The sequence below is a fragment of the Ips typographus genome, linkage group LG16 (assembly GCF_016097725.1).
Source record: "Ips typographus isolate SLU linkage group LG16, UJ_Ityp_2.0, whole genome shotgun sequence".
NCBI classification, from domain to species: domain Eukaryota; kingdom Metazoa; phylum Arthropoda; class Insecta; order Coleoptera; family Curculionidae; genus Ips; species Ips typographus.
Window position 1 is genome coordinate 3,463,029 of NC_138437.1, and position 19,005 is coordinate 3,482,033.

Below are 19,005 nucleotides of genomic sequence, written 5' to 3' on the forward strand. Positions count from 1 at the left end.
TCAGTTTAAACTTTGACATCGCTTTTCCCCCTGACTGTACCAATTTTTTTAGTGTTTTCCAGGTTAATGGATAGGAAATTTAATGAGAATTCCAAAAATGTGCGTAAAAAGCCTTTTTCTCACTACAAGTGGGTTTTACAGGCGATTTTCTCCCTGACGGTCCTTTCAAACTGTGTTTCTGGTATTTCAAATTTTGCCACCGTATTTCCCCCTGACTGTACGAATTTTTTTAGTGTTTTCCAGGTTAATGGATAGGAAATTTAATGAGAATTCCAAAAATGTGCTTAAAAAGCCTTTTTCTCACTACAAGTGGGTTTTACAGGCGATTTTCTCCCTGACGGTCCTTTCAAACTGTGTTTCTGGTATTTCAAATTTTGCCACCGCCTTTTCCCCTGACTGTACCAAATTTTGTAGTGTTTTTTCATGTTATAGAATAGGAAATTTAATGAGAATTTCAAAAATGTGCTTAAAACAGTAATTTTTTATCTCCAAGTGGGTTTTACTAGCTATTTTGTCTCTGATGACTGTCATATCAAACTGTGTTTCTGACACTTCAAACTTTGACACCGCCTTTCTCCCTGACTGTATCAAATTTTATAGTGTTTACCAGGTTAATGGATAGGAAATTTAATGAGAATTCCAAAAATGTGCTTAAAACAGCCATTTTCTCACTACAAGTGGTTTTTACAGGCGATTTTGTCTCTGACTGTCCTATCAAACTGGGTTTCTGTCAGTTTAAACTTTGACACCGCTTTTCCCCCTGACTGTACCAAATTTTTTAGTGTTTTCCAGGTTATTGGATAGAAAATTTAATGAGAATTATAAAAATGTGCTTAAAACAGTCATTTTCTCACTCTAAGTGGGTTTGACAAGCAAATTTTTGTCTCTGACTGTCAAACTGTGCTCAAAAGATTCAAAAATCAGGGTTTAGAGTCTTCTTGCAGTATTCGATACAAAACGTGTTTCTGAGATTTATTACAGTTAATTTGACAGTAATCACGTTACTGTCTAGCTAAATTATCCTCCAAAAATCACGTGTTATCTGTACGGTATATTTTCGTATCGGTATATACCAAACGACTGAGTTTACATCATTGATGCCATTACATTTTATGAACACAAAGAGTCTGAAGTTAACTTAGCCAGTATTACTGTGCTGCTCATAACAAAGCCATTATTTTAAACCAATAAAATCAGGTCGCAGAGGTTTGTTGTATAAAATATTTTAGTGAGAAACCAACAAAACGCTTTTAAGTTATAATGCTTAAAATGGGAAATATGTGGATATGTTTGGTTCGGCCCGATATTTCTGAAGCTCAAAAACTTTGGCAGTAGTTCTTATGTCTTACGTTTTTTATAACTTGGATAGAGTAGATTTAGATTAGAATTACTAGAACACAAAAATATGTTTCATTTTCTATTTTTTTTTCAAAGATTTCACTATTAATTTACTTGTAACTCATATTACTATTTTTTTCATACTTTTTTTTATTCAATACATCTCAATTGCTTTATATGAAAAATGTTATCGGTATTTTCTGCTCTCAATCTTCTACTTGTTGAGTTAAGAGCAACTCTCAAACCATAAAACTGCGTAAGGTGTTGCTTTGAGGTTGTCCTTTGGCCCTGCAGAAAAAACCTACAACGTTTTTGTTCTGTTCCGCATCGAGTTTTAGGGTTTTTATCGTCGACGAGATAATATTTGTTTCGTAAATACGGTGACAGTGGTGGCAATATTAGGGAGATTTGTAACTTTTTATTATGACATGTTTCGCAGAGTTTTTAGGTCAATCATTTTTTTCTCATTATGGTCTCTATTCCAGGAGAAGTGGCAGGGACGACATTAACTGTAACGTCATATTGAAATTCACTTATGTCTTAGATTGATTCTCAAGATTTTTTTTGATATTTTGTGGTTAAGTTTTTTTTTTAATTTTTTTTGAAAATCTTTGTATTTGTTAAACTACACATTTTTTTAAAGTGCCGTTGCAGAATATTTTTAAAAAATTGGAAAAGTCTCTGACAGGTAAAGATTAAGCTGGAAATGTGAACAAAACAGTCACGTGACCTTAGAAGACCAATTACAAGCTTGGGAAACGCTTTTTAACCTAACTTTCAGTTAAAACCAATAAAAATGCCAGACAGAACCTGCATAACAGTCTAAGCTTTGGTAGACCAATTGTAAGCTTGAAAAGCCTCTGTCAGATAAAGGTTGAGCTAGAAGTGTAAACGAAACAGTCACGTGACCTTAGAAGATCAATTACATGCTTGGAAAACGATTTTTATCCAAAATTTCATCCAAAAGCCATGAAAATGGCATACAGAACATGCATAACAGTCACGTGACCTTTGTAGACCAATTGTAAGCTTGAAAAGCCTCTGTCAGATAAAGGTTCAGCTAGAAGTGTAAACGAAACAGTCACATGTGACCTTAGATGACCAATTACAAGCTTGGGAAACGCTTTTTAACCTAATTTTCAGCTAAAACCAATGAAAATGCCTGTAGAAGATTTGTAAGCTTGAAAAGCCTATGTCAGATAGTTAAGCTAGAAATATAAACAGTCACGTGACCTTATAAGGTCAATTACATGCTTGGAAAACGCTTTTTAACCAAAATTTCATCCAAAAGCCATGAAAATGGCATACAGAACATGCATAACCGTCACGTGACCTTTGTAGACCAATTGTAAACTTGAACAGCCTCTGTCAGATAAAGGTTGAACTAAAAGTGTAAACGAAACAGTCACATGTGACCTTAGAAGGCCAATTACAAGCTTTAACAGTCTCTGACAGGTAAAGATTAAGCTGGAAATGTGAACAAAACAGTCATGTGATCTTAGAAGACCAATTACAAGCTTGGAAAAGCTTTTTAATCAAAATTTCAGCTAAAAGCCATGGAAATGTCATACAGCACATGCATAACAGTCACGTGACTTTTGTAGACCAATTATAAGCTTGCAAAGCCTCTGACAGGTAAAGATTAAGCTGGAAATGTGAACAAAACAGTCACGTGAACTTAGAAGACCAATTACAAGCTTGGAAAACGCTTTTTAACCAAAATTTTAGCTAAAAGCCATAGAAATGTCATACAGAACATGCATAACAGTCACGTGGCCTTTGTAGACCAATTGTAAACTTAAAAAACCTCTGTCAGATAAAGGTTGAGCTAGAAGTGTAAACGAAACCGTCACGTGACCTTAGAAAGCCAATTACAAACTTGAAAAGTCTCTGACAGGTAAAGATTAAGCTGGAAATGTGAACATAACTGTCACGTGACCTTAGAAGACCAATTACAAGCATGGGAAACGCTTTTTAACCAAAATTTCAGCTAAAAGCCTTGGAAATGCCCTACAGAACATGCATAACAGTCACGTGACCTTTGTAGACCAATTGTAAGCTCGAAAAGCCTCTGTTAGATAAAGGTTGAGCTAGAAGTGTAAACGAAACAGTTACGTCACTTTAGAATTTCAATTACAAGCTTTGGCTTTGGAAACGCTTTTCAACCCAAATTACAGCTAAAAACCATGAAAATACCATACACAACAGTCACCTGACCTTTGTAGACCAAAATGACATACGTCAATGACATCAAATTTTCCTCTCTCTCAGTTCACATTTAATAGAAAAGGAACAACAATTATTAGGTCACTGCTACTAGCCCTAGGACGGAGTTTACATACTTTTTCAATGTTTTACTTGGCAAGTTCATAATTTTTCCGTAGCTCAAATTGCCTTCTTTATGTGCATACTCATATTCATTATTCTACTCAGTTTTAATGCATTTTACTACTTGAACATTTGCAGCTTAAACTCCCTAGTGTATGATAACTGTTTTGGTTCAAGCAGTTTAATTGGAAGCTTTTATATGATTTGTTTTTTAATCGCATAAGCTGTTATTTTTATGGAATTCTTGAGGATTTAGTGAGCATAAAGGTAGAATACGAACATTTAGAAAAAGTATTTTTTCGGAACTGAAAACGAATTTATGCGATAACTGCATTACGTGATAAAATACCTTAATAAATGTTTAAAAAATGTACATGTTTTAAATTCATTGTTTGTGCTTCAAATTGTGATTACAAAATAAAATAAAACTCTCTGTATGTTTCTTTTATCGGAGTTGCTCCTAGCAATCACTAAAATTAATTAAGAAACATAGAGCTATAATTACGTATTCAAAATTGTGTTGTGTGTTATTTTGCACCACTCAATTTTTTGTTAGCTAACCAAAAAATTGTGTAGACGAGACACATATACGCTTTTCCATACTTTTCAATTCACAAAGTTTCAAAATTATTATACACCCCATTATGGCGTTATATTGTAAAATTATTTTCTGTCAATAACTTTCAGAAAAAGTTCTTCTGAAAGGAAAACTCCGTCTACATAAATGTAACAAAAAACTGTAATATAATAAGCGTTAACACTTCTTCAAAAACATATAAATCGTTGATTTGGAAAATTCGTAATTTGAGCGGCTTAAAGGGGTTGTTAGCATTATAATGAAAAGTATGAGTATTCAAGCTCGTTTCGATTGAACTCGGTTCTATTGAAATTCAACGGATAATGAGCGCTTTAAACTATATAATTGAGGATTTTCTATAATCACTCTCTTTGGCATATTTGCAAAATATGACTACAAAATCATTTCTGGCTAATTCCACGTGGAAATGAGGGTGATTAACAGACTTTGAATTAGTCAGTCTGAATGAAACATTTCGTTTCTGTATTTGTTAGGTTGGTAATTGTAAAAGGATTATACAACGTTCTAGGAAAATTTGTGTAATTACAATTTCAATTTCAGTGCAACAAGGGATTTGTGTTTGCAGAAAAGCAAAATATATTGCAGAGCATGGGAAAATTCAATTGAAAAACTGTTTTAACTTACATCATACGATTGCATTTACGTTGGAAACTTTTTAATATCACCCACTTATTTCCTGTTATTATTATGTTACGTACTTTATTCCAATCATTTTTGGTTACTTCATAGTTATTAAAGTTTTGTTCATTAGAGTTGTTGGATTTGGGCTCTATCAACAAACCAAACAAATTACTAGGAAAGATTACCATTGCAGTTAATTTGTACAAATCGTAATAATCAATTAAAATAACTTGCAAAACTGAATTTACTTTGCAATTTCTTAAATTGAGTTAAAAAGTAATTTGTATTAGAACGAAATTCCACAAAATGCCCTTCAGCCTTACCAATTTAACAGGACAGCGGATAATAGAATTCTATTAAGGACTCGTGCCCCTAAAGCGTACATGGTTTCAACACAATACATGAGGATAAAAAAAAAATGTCAGCGTTGCATTAGATGGGCCACAGAAATTAGCAAAGTAGCAAAAAATAGCGGTTTTTCACCAAATTGCTAAAAGGGCAAAAGTGTTGTTTAATGCCGACAAAGCAAAACGATGAAATCTGAAAATTTTTGTGCCTCGGTGACGGAAAGCCAGTGTTTTTACGTTTGACTATGATATTGCAAATTGACAAAAACACAACGTTATAATTACACAACTTTTTATTTCATGTCATTACAATGCTTTTTCATTGGACGTCCCGGAAATGCATTTGACATTTTAAACTTAATTCTAAAATTTACATAAACTGGAAAGGGAATTTCTAATAAATTTTAGTATATTTTAACATACATTTTTTAAAAAATCGTTTCCAATGGAAAACTTAGTAACTGCAGCTTTTGTTACATTTAAAAGTAAAATGAATGCCGTTCACTAAAATAATGGGTGCTAGAATTTTTCCAATAATGAGATGTGTTTTACTTACAATAAAGAACCTTTAGTAAACTTTATTTCTGTTGTTTTCACTGTTGATTTCTGTCGGATAATAAAAAGTAGTAAAATTGCTTGACAACTTTTATAGTGTTGTAATCTTGAAGTCATTTCATCTTGAATTGTCTTTGTACTGGAAGTTTTAAGTCTACTGATGAGTTTTCTGATTAAAAAAAAAATTCAATTTGTGACTGAAAAGATGTTTATCCGTGATTTTTTTGCAGTTTTATAATTTTTCAGGTCACTTGTTTTGTGATTGATATTTCAAAGAAATCATCTAGGAACAGGTATACAATTTAAGTTGTTTTACTTACAGTTATGCCAAAAAAATGTTTACTACTTATACTGCTTCAAAAAATTTAGTTAAGAAAACAGATAAATTTATTATGATTTTTCATAAAACGAAAAGTTGGTAAGACTGAGTTTTGATGAAACATACCGGACTATAGTATAAATTTTTTACATAAGTAACTTAATTCAAACTTGTCCTAATTTTAGACAGGGAATAACATTTGTCTGAAACTTGCACACCCTATATGTCGGTTATTTTTCGAAGTTCGTAGAGGTTGAACCACTCAAAAAAACCGTCTCGAGCACCTCTTTTCAGTGGTGTACAGCAAAAAATTGTATCTGAAAAATTGCGTAAAAGGAGCCCAAAAACAGTGAACCCCACACTTTTCCTCTCACCCTGTATATTAGCAGTAATAACGGTCGTGAAAACTTACGGTGTTGGGTTAAGCAGTTGATTAGGAACATTTTTGGTCTTTGAAAAATGACAGTTTTAACGACATTTTTGAAATCCTCATTAAATTTCCAATCTAATGACATAAAAAAAAACACTACAATATTTAATACAGTCAGGCTGAAAAGCGGTGTCAAATGTTCGATTGCCAGAAAGACAGTTTTAAAGAACAGTCAGAGACAAAATCACCTGTAAAACCTAGTTGGAGTGAAAAAATGACAGTTTTAACCAAATTTTTGAAATCCTCATTAAATTTCCTATCTAATGACATAAAAAAAACACTTTAATATTTAGTACAGTCAGGGTGAAAAGCGGTGGCAAATGTTCGATTGCCAGAAAGACAGTTTTAAAGAACAGTCAGAGACAAAATCACCTGTAAAACCTAGTTGGAGTGAAAAAATGACAGTTTTAACCAAATTTTTGAAATCCTCATTAAATTTCCTATCTAATGACATAAAAAAAACACTTTAATATTTAGTACAGTCAGGGTGAAAAGCGGTGGCAAATGTTCGATTGCCAGAAAGACAGTTTTAAAGAACAGTCAGAGACAAAATCACCTGTAAAACCTAGTTGGAGTGAAAAAATGACAGTTTTAACCAAATTTTTGAAATCCTCATTAAATTTCCAATCTAATGACATTAAAAAACACTACGATATTTAATACAGGCAGGATGAGAACCGGTGTCAAATGTTCGATTGCCAGAAAGACAGTTTTAAAGAACAGTCAGAGACAAAATCACCAGTAAAACATAGTTGCAGTGAAAAAATGACAGTTTTAACCAAATTTTTGAAATCCTCATTAAATTTCCAATCTAATGACATAAAAAAAACGCTACAATATTTAATACAGTCAGGGTAAAAAGCGGTGTCAAATGTTCGAATGTCAGAAAGACAGTTTTAAAGAACAGTCAGAGACAAAATCACCTGTAAAACCTAGTTGGAGTGAAAAAATGACAGTTTTAACCACATTTTTGAAATCCTCATTAAATTTCCTATCTAATGACATTGAAAACACTACGATATTTAATAGTCAGGATGAGAAGCGGTGTCAAATGTTGGATTGCCAGAAAGACAGTTTTAAAGAACAGTCAGAGACAAAATCACCTGTAAAACCTAATTGGAGTGAAAAAATTACCCATTAAATTTCATATCTAAGGACATGAAAGAAACTACAATATTTAGTGCAGTCAGAAACACAATCAATCAGCAGTAATACTCACTTGGAATAAGAAAATAATAGTTTTCGGCACATTTTTGGAATAATCATTAAATTTTATATGCATTGACATGGTATATTATAATTTTCCCATAATAGATCGTGGTGTACCACCCTGTATAGCTTTGTAAAACGTTACAGGACGTTACATTTACCGTGTGTGGTGATTATTAGTAACTCATCAACGTTTTATTACAAACCAATTTACGTCACTATTGCTGTCACATATGGCCGTTAAGTTAAAATTTAACAACGTCAAAGGTTATGTCATATGTAATTTGTTAACGTCATTTGGATGTTTTGTAACGTAATTTTGCTAACTGGGCTAGCAGTGAGTACTATTGCCAACTTTGTACGAGTAGTGTTCTATTGTAAAGCTTAGTTTAATAAATCAGGCATCCAACTTATCGACGTACACATTTCTTGCAACAAATTTACTTCCGTATATACAGAACTCACTTTCATCATTCCATAAAATATGATACATTCTTCCCATATTTATTACGAAACAATTTATTCTGTTTCGGTGTTTAATGGTTTTTCCATAAATTTCAGCAATCAGATTGACACGTTCCATTTGGCATGAAGTTGTTTCGCACATTCAGAAAAAACCTTTCAGCGTTAAATTCGAATGGTAAATTATGCTAATATATTATAATTGCATAAAATGGTTCTGACTATCATATTCCAATCTTGCTTTTCAGTGTTAATAGACAGAATCCATTTAAAAACAAATCAAACCGGAAAATGGCCCTCGAAGCAATAAAACAACCACAGTGGCAATATTTTATAAATACCTGAGTTAGCAATATTAATGAGCAAACAATCCGTTTGGGGTTGAATGAGAGAGGCAATCGATATTATACGTATAAAGCAAATTTATTTTCCAACTTTTTGATTTTGAAAAGTTTGGCAAAGGGGATTATTGAAAAACAAGTTTCATTTTGTAAAACCAATATTACTGTTATTAAAAACATTTCCCGGGAATCCTTTATGAATTATTGCAGCCGGAACTATAATACCGTTAAAAAAGTTGGAATTTGAAATTACAAAGCTTTAGAGGGGCATTTTTGACCACTACCACTACTTTTTCGGAAATCATTTTTGCCAATTTTCGCCTCTCTCTAAAGGACTCTTACATCCTTCAAATGTAGCCTGCCCGATTTCCGACATTGAGCAATACTTCATGCAAAAGTCAGGTTTATGCTCTGTTGATTTATTAAAGTGGCTTTTGGGCATCTCTTTTATCAGGCAGGCAGTCAGTACCTATTGCACCGGAATATTTGAAAGCCTGGACATTTGCGGTAGATAAAACAAAGGATAAAAATTTCGATTACAAAATGCTACTCTGTATCAGTATTCGGTAATTTACCGGCGTGTATTTCATGTTGTTACCGCAGAAAGTAAAAAAACCTGATTTTAGATTTTGTTGCAGAATGGATGTTTACCAAGCTTTGCTTACTCCCAACCTAGCTGATTCTGATCCAATTATGAGATATTGCACAAAAAAGTTCCTAACGATGCTTGTTTTGTACGAAATAATGGAATATTCCAAGGCAGCAGGTTTGTATAGTAGCTGTAGGCAATCTTAGCTAAGGTAAAACTTCTATCTAAATGATCTGATACATGGATTGACCTGGTTTGTTCCATTTTTGGGTCATCCCTTTCGTTGGCCTTTAGGGATGTTACGTCCCACCCTCAAGAGATTTATAGACGTTATCTTCAAATAATTTGGATTTAAGTTTTAAAAGTTGCCGGCAGACCTCGTTAGGCGTCATGTATATCGGTTTACATAAGCTGGGTGTAGACTTTTATTTTTGTTTTTATTTTGTTCGAGCTAAGGAAACACGGCTAAAGTTGAAAGGAATTTAAGGCCTCGAGATAAATGAAGTTTTCTACTGTAATGTTTGAGTCGTATCTCTAGCTCGCTAAGGACACATGGATGTACACAAAAGAATAACAGTTTGTACCAACTTTTCTTAAATAATACGAGCGATTTTTCAGTGGCGACGCAAGTTGAGATGACATTAGATTCTGAAACGACGACCGTATCAACAACCACCACCCTACCTAATGTTATTCACTCTTCGCATCGTAATGTTGCCAAACCGGAAACTAAGTTGGCTCTTGGGACTGCTGAAGTTATTAGGGAATACTCGATAAAAGACGATAGTAAAAGGTGACTTTAAATTACCATACATCATGTTTTATGCTGTCATTTTATAGCAATTCATTCAGTTCAGTATAGGTTAATACTATGCAATTACTGGCAATAGTTACATTTTGATTTATCACTTTTCACTTCCATTTCCAGAAGTTATTAAGCCTACTTGACACTCTATCAAATTTAATGAACATTTTTTTTCACTTCTCCAGCCCATTTTGATAACCATAAAAGTATAAATATAACGACCATCAAAACGAAAATCAGGATTTCAAGAAAAAGACGAAATAATAAAATTTGATTACGTTTCAGTTGTAATTATAACCTTCCTCGTACAAGCAATTTAATATAAACTCTCAGGATCTAATAAACTGTGTTTTTTAATTTTCAAACATTAAAATGTATTATTATTAACACTGGAGATGCCCTAGATCGATCTAAAATGTTTCCTTTATAACCAACTTCTATTGGTATTGCCATAGGTGAGAGAAAATCGAAACGGCCTGAAAGTCCCTAGGTATGTTTTATTTATTTATTTGCTTCCAACACCTAAGAGTAATTATATCAAGAGGTAAAGGAAAACATACATTATGGAATAAATTTGAAAAAAGGTTGTAATTACCTATTATTTTATTTTAATTTGTGGTAAGTTATTTTTCAGTTATAAATTATACCAGGTGTCCAAGAGCACCCTGGACATAGGAGATTAACATGGGAAAACGGTTTTGATTTTTTTGCGCCTGTACGGTTGATTTGATTGAAAAATCGTATTAATGAAAGTTGTAGTACCTATCACGGACTAGTTTTCTGTATTTTTTTCAGATCTGTAACTTGAGCCCTTTCGTCGTAAAACACGAACAAAAATGCGAAAATTTTAACTTTTGGCCTGCACTGTATAGGCGATTCCCGGGCAACGGGTAAACAGGTCATTGTTGCTGGTACGGTTGCTCGACAACCGCTTATACAGTGCAGGTAAAAAGTTAAAATTTTCGCATTTTTGTTCGTGTTTTACGACGAAAGGGCTCAAGTTACAGATCTGAAAAAAATACAGAAAACTAGTCCGTGATAGGTACTACAACTTTCATTATTACGATTTTTCAATCAAATCAACCGTACAGGCGCAAAAAAATCAAAACCGTTTTCCCATGTTAATCTCGTATGTCCAGGGTGCTCTTGGACACCTGGTATATCCTGCAGGAAGTAAAAGTATTTTGCTAAAAGGAGTGGATATCGTGGTCTTAACATACAAGGCCGAATGAATGGCTGAACATATTTTATTTTTAGTGATGGGTAAATTACCGGTAAATATTTTACTTTACCAGGAAAATTTTACCGGTAAATTACTAGTAAAATATAAATACTGCGTTTCTGGAAATGTAACAGCTTTTCTGCCTGACTGTACCAAATTTTGTAGTGTTTTTTCAGGTTGTTTAATAGGAAATTTAATGAGGATTCCAAAAATGTGCTTAAAACAGTCATTTTCTAACTCTAAGTTGGTTTCAGAAGCGATCTTGTCCCTGACTGTTTTTTCAAAACTGTGTTTCTGTCAGTTCAAATTTTGACACCGCTTTTTTTCCTGACTGTACCAATTCTTAGTAGTATTTTTTTATGCTATTGGATAGGAAATTTAATGAGGATTCCAAAAATGTAGTTAATGCTATCATTTTCTCACTCCAAGTCGGTTTTACAAGCGATTTTCTCCCTGACTGTCCTTTCAAATTGTGTTTCTGGCAGTTCAAATTTTAACACCGCTTTACTCCCTTACTATATCAAATCTTGTGTGTTTTTTCATGTTATTGAATAGGAAATTTAATGACCATTTCAAAAATGTGCTTAAAACAATCATTTTCTCACTCCAAGTCGGTTTCAGAAACGATCTTGTACCTGACTGTTCCTTCAAAACTGTGTTTCTGTCAGTTCAAATTTTGACACCGCTTTTTTTCCTGACTGTACCAATTCTTAGTAGTATTTTTTTATGCTATTGGATAGGAAATTTAGTGAGGAATCCAAAAATGTACTTAAATCAGTGATTTTCTCACTCCAAGTGGGTTCGACAGGCGATTTTGTTCCTTACTGCTCTTTCAAACTGTGTTTCTGGCAGTTCAAACTTTGACACCACTTTTCTCACTGACTACCAAATTTTGTAGTTTTTTTTTCAGGTTATCGAATAGGAAATTTAATGACGATTTAAAAAATTTGCTTAAAACAGTCATTTTCTGACTCCAAGTCGGTTTCAGAAACGATCTTGTCCCTGACTGTTCCTTCAAAACTGTGTTTCTGTCAGTTCAAATTTTGACACCGCTTTTTTTCCTGACTGTACCAATTTTTAGTAGTATTTTTTATACTATTGGATAGGAAATTTAGTGAGGAATCCAAAAATGTACTTAAATCAGTGATTTTCTCACTCCAAGTGGGTTCGACAGGCGATTTTGTCCCTGACTGCTCTTTCAAACTGTGTTTCTGGCAGTTCAAAATTTGACACCACTTTTCTCACTGACTAGCAAATTTTGTAGTTTTTTTTTTTCAGGTTATTGAATAGGAAATTTAATGAGGATTCCAAAAATGTGCTTAAAACAGTCATTTTCTCACTACAAGTTGGTTTGACAGGCGATTTTCTCCCTGACTGTCCTTTCAAATTGTATTTCTGGCCGTTCAAACTTTAACAGCGCTTTACTCCCTTACTATATCAAATCTTGTGGTGTTTTTCAAGTTATTGAATAGGAAATTTAATGAGGATCTCAAAAATGTGCTTAAAACAGTCATTTTCTCACTCCAAGTGGGTTTCAGAAACGATCTTGTCCCTGACTGTTTCTTCAAAACTGTGTTTCTGTGAGTTCAAATTTTGACACCGCTTTTTTTCCTGACTGTACCAAATCTTATAGTATTTTTTTATGCTATTGGATAGGAAATTTAGTGAGGAATCCAAAAATGTACTTAAATCACTGATTTTCTCAATCCAAGTGGCTTATACAGGCAATTTTGTCCCTGATGTCCTTTCAAAACTGTGTTTCTGGTAGTTCAAACTTTGACACCACTTTCCTCACTTTCTACCAAATTTTGTAGTCAAAATTTGTCTTGAATTTGCAAAAATTAAAGTTTTGGTATACTTATTTGGTTTTTGGTACAAGAATTACTTTGTCCGAAAAGTTTTACTTATTTAGTTTTACTTATACTGATAATACTGATCGAAAATGACTTTAATGACAGCCATGACAGGAAAATGATATTTTTCAAGCAAATTTCAACTAGACCCATAAATTTACTGGTCAAATTGGAATTTCCTGGTGAAATTGGTACATGGTAAATAACCGGTCACGGTAAATTTACTCCCATCATTTATTTTTTGGTCGGTACAAGCTTTTTGGACAAAAACTGTATCAAAGGACACATCTTCATCTGTGGCCCTTCATATACTATGAATTGGATAACAGTGTCAAATATATAAGTCATTCGACTAATTAGTCATGCTTGTTCATGAAGTCACAATATATCGCTCAACCTTGTCTTCAGAGTGATATTTTAATGTTTCCTTGAAATATCTGCTATCAGTGTGTTCGGGTCGTTTAACGTGGTGATCGATATATCGGTCAGCTTTCCCTCCTCCAATTTGTCTGTTGACAGATAGGTACATCACTCATCCGTACTGAAAGGGCTAAGACGCAGGCAATTATTAGATGCATGTTCTAGTTTCGAATACTAAAAACATGTGTCCAAAGAGAAATAACACAATAAATTGTCAGCTATTAAAACTTACCTTTAAATAAAAAATTTGAACCAAAAATCCAGCAAAAAACCTGGAGTTTATTAAAGTAAACAAAAGTACAAAACCATTGATTAAGTTAAGGTTTTTTCCGTCAACACCCCATTTTTATGACCTCTTTCCCTATCTTTTCCGAGGCTTGTTGAATATTTTCCCACTGAGTTGTTTTTCAGTAAGCTTGAATATTAATCATTCCATTTAAATGACCAATTTACATTTTCGTAGCGCGTATCACCAAATCCTCCAGGCAATGACCCCCTAAATCATCTCTTTCCCCTTTCATTTTGTCTCTGATTTCAGACACCTGCAAACGTAAATTTACAAGTTCAGCCCATTAGTTTCTGGGGCAAATATCCACCAAAGTTGACTGTTGAATTTATGAAGCCATTTTTTAATGTTAACCGAACAATCTGCAGTTTAACTAAAATGTTTTACTAAAGTATTAGTGTCAGAATGTGCCCATGGTCATAACCATTTTTTACCTTGAGTTAATGGCAGTTCTGACACTATACAATGACACTGATTTAAACTCATAAAGTAAAAGGGTTTTCAATTAATTCATCATAAAATACAATTTGTTGTGCCATACGCACTTAGCAAATATAACTGGCAGTAGCAAATATAAAAGAACTTTCAGATGCAAACATAAAAGACAAAAATTGGAGCGACACAGTCCTTTTCCAATATACTTTTGAAGTCATGTGGGTATTAAACTTAAATAAATAATGATTGTATTACTTGACTCTAGATTGGTTCAGTGTAAGTAAATGTTAAAGGTAGTAACTTTCTAGAAAACCATTTTTTTCAACCTAACAAAGACCCTAATTAAATTACGTAATAATTTTCATTTTCCGCCAGCTTTTAGGCGCTGAAAGCCTAAATTAATCCGTGACAAAATACTGAAAAGAATTTGTGCAGGAAAAGCATGTTTTCTTTTCTACCCTCGTCTATATTGATTGTATTATTAAAATCTAATTAAATTTGTTTTTCACTTTAAGAATTCACTTAAGATGTCAGACAATATCAGGATGTTCCAATCTATTCTTGGTTTTACTTATTTAATTTCTGCAATGATCATAATGTCGGTTTAGTAATAGTACTGAAACTTGGTTTAAAAAATGTCATACAATACAAAGGCCTGTTACAAAAGATACAGCCCAATTAGTTTGGGGGCATTCAATTCCAAACATTAGCGCGGATCATATATTCGGATTTTACATGGCTCTTAATTAATGCCGCAACAATCAGTACAGTAATGCAACTGCGTTTATTCACGAAGCCATTGTTAAGAGAAACACATTTATCACTAAACAACACTTTATCAAAAGTGTTATTTAAAGTTTTCATTTTCTGCCACTTACATTTAACACCTACACGCAAAACTCCGTTCGCTTGTCAAATTCATGGCAAAGTTGGATTTCAAGCTTTCTTCTCACTTTAAGTAATTTACCAATATCCAGATTTGATATCCGAGTTTAAGACAACATAGGTAGAATTTTTTTTGGGTCAATTTTGTACTACCCACACTCTAATCGTTCCTAAAAAACAGCTGGGAAATCATGTTTTCTTCGGAAAAATGGTTGAAGTTAAAGTGGAGAAGTTAACAGGCAAACTCCAAGTAAAAAAAACAAGTCTGATTTATATGGAATAAGCGAGTCAATACCCTCTGGTTTCATATAAATCATCATTTCTACTAAACCCCACATCGATATTCGGGTAACGATCTCAAATTGGCAAATGCAATAAAGTAAAGCTATTCTAAAGAAAACGGAACTTAAAATTTCAACTGATGGATCTGAAAGGATTATTAATTAAATACAGCAATGTAATGAGACTTAACCAAGTAGTTAGCAAACTGAGCTACATAATTCTTAATTCTTAATCAAGTATAACTGCTTCTTTAAAAATTCTATCTCATTTATCAAAAATGTACAAAACAATTTAAAAGTTTTGGATTCGACGACCAATAATCTACTTTAAGTTGGACACTACTTTATCCCTATTAGCATATTTATAGCAAAGCAAAGTTTTGTTGAAGTAACGGGTTCAAATCGTTTTCCAGATTGGATGCAATGCGAGTTAGAAACATTATGTCTGCAGACACCTCTTTATTAGAATATTTTGTTTGTTTTTGTGTAGTCCAAAATTTTTGCATCATGTGGACTGTTCAGTCACAAAAATGTTTTTTCATGTTATTGGATAGGAAATTTAATGACTATTCCAAAAATGTGTTTAAAACAGTCATTTTCTCACTACAAGTTGGTTTTCCAGGCGATTTTGTCCCTGACTGTCCTTTCAAATTATATTTCTGGCAGTTTAAACTTAGACACCGCTTTTCTCCTTGACTGTATCAAATTTTGTAGCGTTTTTTTCAGGTTCTTGGATAGGAAATTTAATGACGATTTCAAAAATGTGTTTAAAACAGTCATTTTCTCACTCCAAGTTGGTTTTACAGGCGATTTTGTCCCTGACTGTCCTTTCAAATTGTATTTCTGGCAGGTTAAAATTAGACACCGCTTTTCTCCTTGACTGTATCAAGTTTTGTAGCGTTTTTTTCAGGTTCTTGGATAGGAAATTTAATGACGATTTCAAAAATGTGTTTAAAACAGTCATTTTCTCACTCCAAGTTGGTTTTACAGGCAATTTTGTCCCTGACTGTCCTTTCAAATTGTATTTCTGGCAGTTCAAACTTTGACACCGTTTTTCCCCTGACTGTACCAAATTTTGTAGTGTTTTTTCAGGTTATTGGATAGGAAATTTAATGACGATTTCAAAAATGTGTTTAAAACAGTCATTTTCTCACTCCAAGTTGGTTTTACAGGCAATTTTGTCCCTGACTGTCCTTTCAAATTGTATTTCTGGCAGTTCAAACTTTGACACCGTTTTTCCCCTGACTGTACCAAATTTTGTAGTGTTTTTTCAGGTTATTGGATAGGAAATTTAATGACGATTTCAAAAATGTGGTTAGTGCTGTCATTTCCTTACTCCAAGTTGGGTTTACAGGCGATTTTGTCCCTGACTGTCTTTTGAAATTATATTTCTGACAGTTTAAACTTAGATACCGCTTTTCTCTTTGACTGTACCAAATTTTGAAGTATTTTTTCATGTTATTGGAAAGGAAATTTAATGACGATTTCAAAAATGTGTTTAAAACAGTCATTTTCTCACTCCAAGTTGGTTTTACAGGCGATTTTGTCACTGACTATTCCTTCAAATTGTATTTCTGGAAGTTCAAACTTTAACACCGTTTTTCCCACTGACTGTACCAAATGTTGTAGTATTTTTCAGGTTATTGGATACGAAATTTAGTGAGGATTCCAAAAATGCGCTTACAACAGTAATTTTCTCACTCCAAGTGGGTTATATAGTCAATTTTGTGCCTGACTGTTTTTTCAAACTGTGCTTCTGGCAGTTCAAACTTTGACACCATTTTTCTGACTTGTTACCAAAATTTGCGGTTCATGTCATTGGATAGGCAATTTAATGAGGATTCCACAAATGTGGTTAGAACTGTAATTTTCTCACTCCAAGTGGGTCTGACAAGCAATTTTGTTCCTGACTGTCAAACTGTTCTCAAAAGTTTAGGGTTTAGAAAAAGTTTTTTGCAGTATTCGATACAAAACGTGTTTCTGATATTTATGGTCACGTGACTGCCCAACTAAATTATCCTCCAAAAACCACGTGACATCTGTGACTAATGTCAAAACTCCCAACATGTTCCTACAATTTGCAAGAATTACAGTTAAATACAGTTTTCTTACAGTTTTTGAAGACAACAAGACATGTTTCTAAGATTTATGACAGTTATTTTGACCATTCAGTCAGTAAATTACTGGTAACTTAAAAATTGTTTAAATAATAATATCTTCAGATTTGTGTTATTTTTATCATATCAAAAACATATTATTTGTCATAATTTAAACATGAGGTAATGAAGAAAAGTAACCTAAAGCTGAAAATGCTATTTTTTAGAAAAACCTACTTGTTCATAAAAAAGTTATTGGAACTCATTTGGTACAAAAATCACTTTGTCAAAAAAGTTTTAGTTCATTTATTTTTAAACCGTCTTCTATTTTTTGGCAATATTTACCGAAAAAGACTTTAATGAAATTAATGACAGTCAATTTACTGGTAAAATTGGTAGATTTTCCTATCACACTGAATTTTACTTTTCCAATTTTTCTTTACTTTACCGGTAAATAACCGGTCACGGTAAATTTATGCCCATTACTAGAAATAAGTAGTTAGACTGTTCTTAACTATAAAGCTCGACAGTGTACAGTTATTTTCAACTTTGATAAATTTCCTTCGTCTTTTATTATCTCTCAACCGTGCATTTGATTTAAAAGAACCTGAATCCTTTCTAGTCTTTTTCCATTTTATTTTTCTACCTTTGTGCTTTTCCTATACATCTTGAATTCATCATTTACTTTGTTTCTATTTTCTCCACACCTTCAATATCTAGAGCAAAAGCTCCTAATTTTACAATTAACATTCTTTGTTTGTTTTAACAGTTAATTGTAAAGAAATGCTAACCATCCTTTTCGTTCAAAACAAAATGAGAACTTTTGTACATTTTTATTACTTGAGATTGACAGTTTCCACGGTATGTTGTAAATTGTAATCGATAGCTTTTTATGAACTGCTACAAAATAATGCATTTTGTCTGACAACTACTGGAATATCGACATTAAAAAGTCCGATTAGAGGTAAAGCAAAAAAAATCTATATACGTTTTCAGGAAGTATACAGGCAATCAATCCTGCCCCCCGGAGAAGCTTTCGGTTTAAATGAGCTGACAGGCTCTCTGACCTCATCCTGATTTACTACGTCCAATGAAAAACGTTAAGGTCATACTCAAAATTCAAGAGTAGGTCGAGTTTTTTGTTTGTAAATACCTCTGACAAGGCCAGCAAAGGCATTAGTGTTATCTACACTGTGTATGAAGGATTAGAACATATTTTCCACATTGCGATCTTCAACTAAAAGTGGTCTTTTGAATAGTACAGCTTTATGCATAAATTTATAATTTGAATGATTAATTGTGAAGTGATTTTATTAAAAATATATGAGTGTAAATCTAACGGAACTAAAATTGGTAAATATTGTCCGGTGATCTCGTTTGTTTAATATCCGCAAAGCAAATTTGACAATTTTCCAAATTTATTGCTTTTATATTTCACCAATTTGGTAAAAGCGCAATATAATAAACCTACAGCTACAGCTTTTATAAGTTGTTATATCATCACAGTTTTTCATTTCCACCAGCAATTTATTGAAACTTTGCAGTTACTCATTTCAAAATTAAACATTTTGTTTTTACTGCAACT

At 33.0% G+C, this 19,005-nt stretch overlaps 1 protein-coding gene across 2 annotated transcripts in view; it reads left to right on the forward strand.

The window, feature by feature from the left end:
- LOC145738776 (zwei Ig domain protein zig-8-like) overlaps positions 1-19,005 on the forward strand; it is a 38,568-nt gene that overhangs the window by 8,979 nt on the left and 10,584 nt on the right. For both annotated transcript variants that reach the window (XM_081993819.1, XM_081993817.1), the window contains 2 exons: positions 9,187-9,314; positions 9,756-9,930. In XM_081993819.1, coding sequence (XP_081849945.1) covers positions 9,188-9,314; positions 9,756-9,930 — 302 coding nt within the window. In that variant the 5' untranslated portion in view covers position 9,187. The remainder of the gene's footprint in view (positions 1-9,186; positions 9,315-9,755; positions 9,931-19,005) is intronic.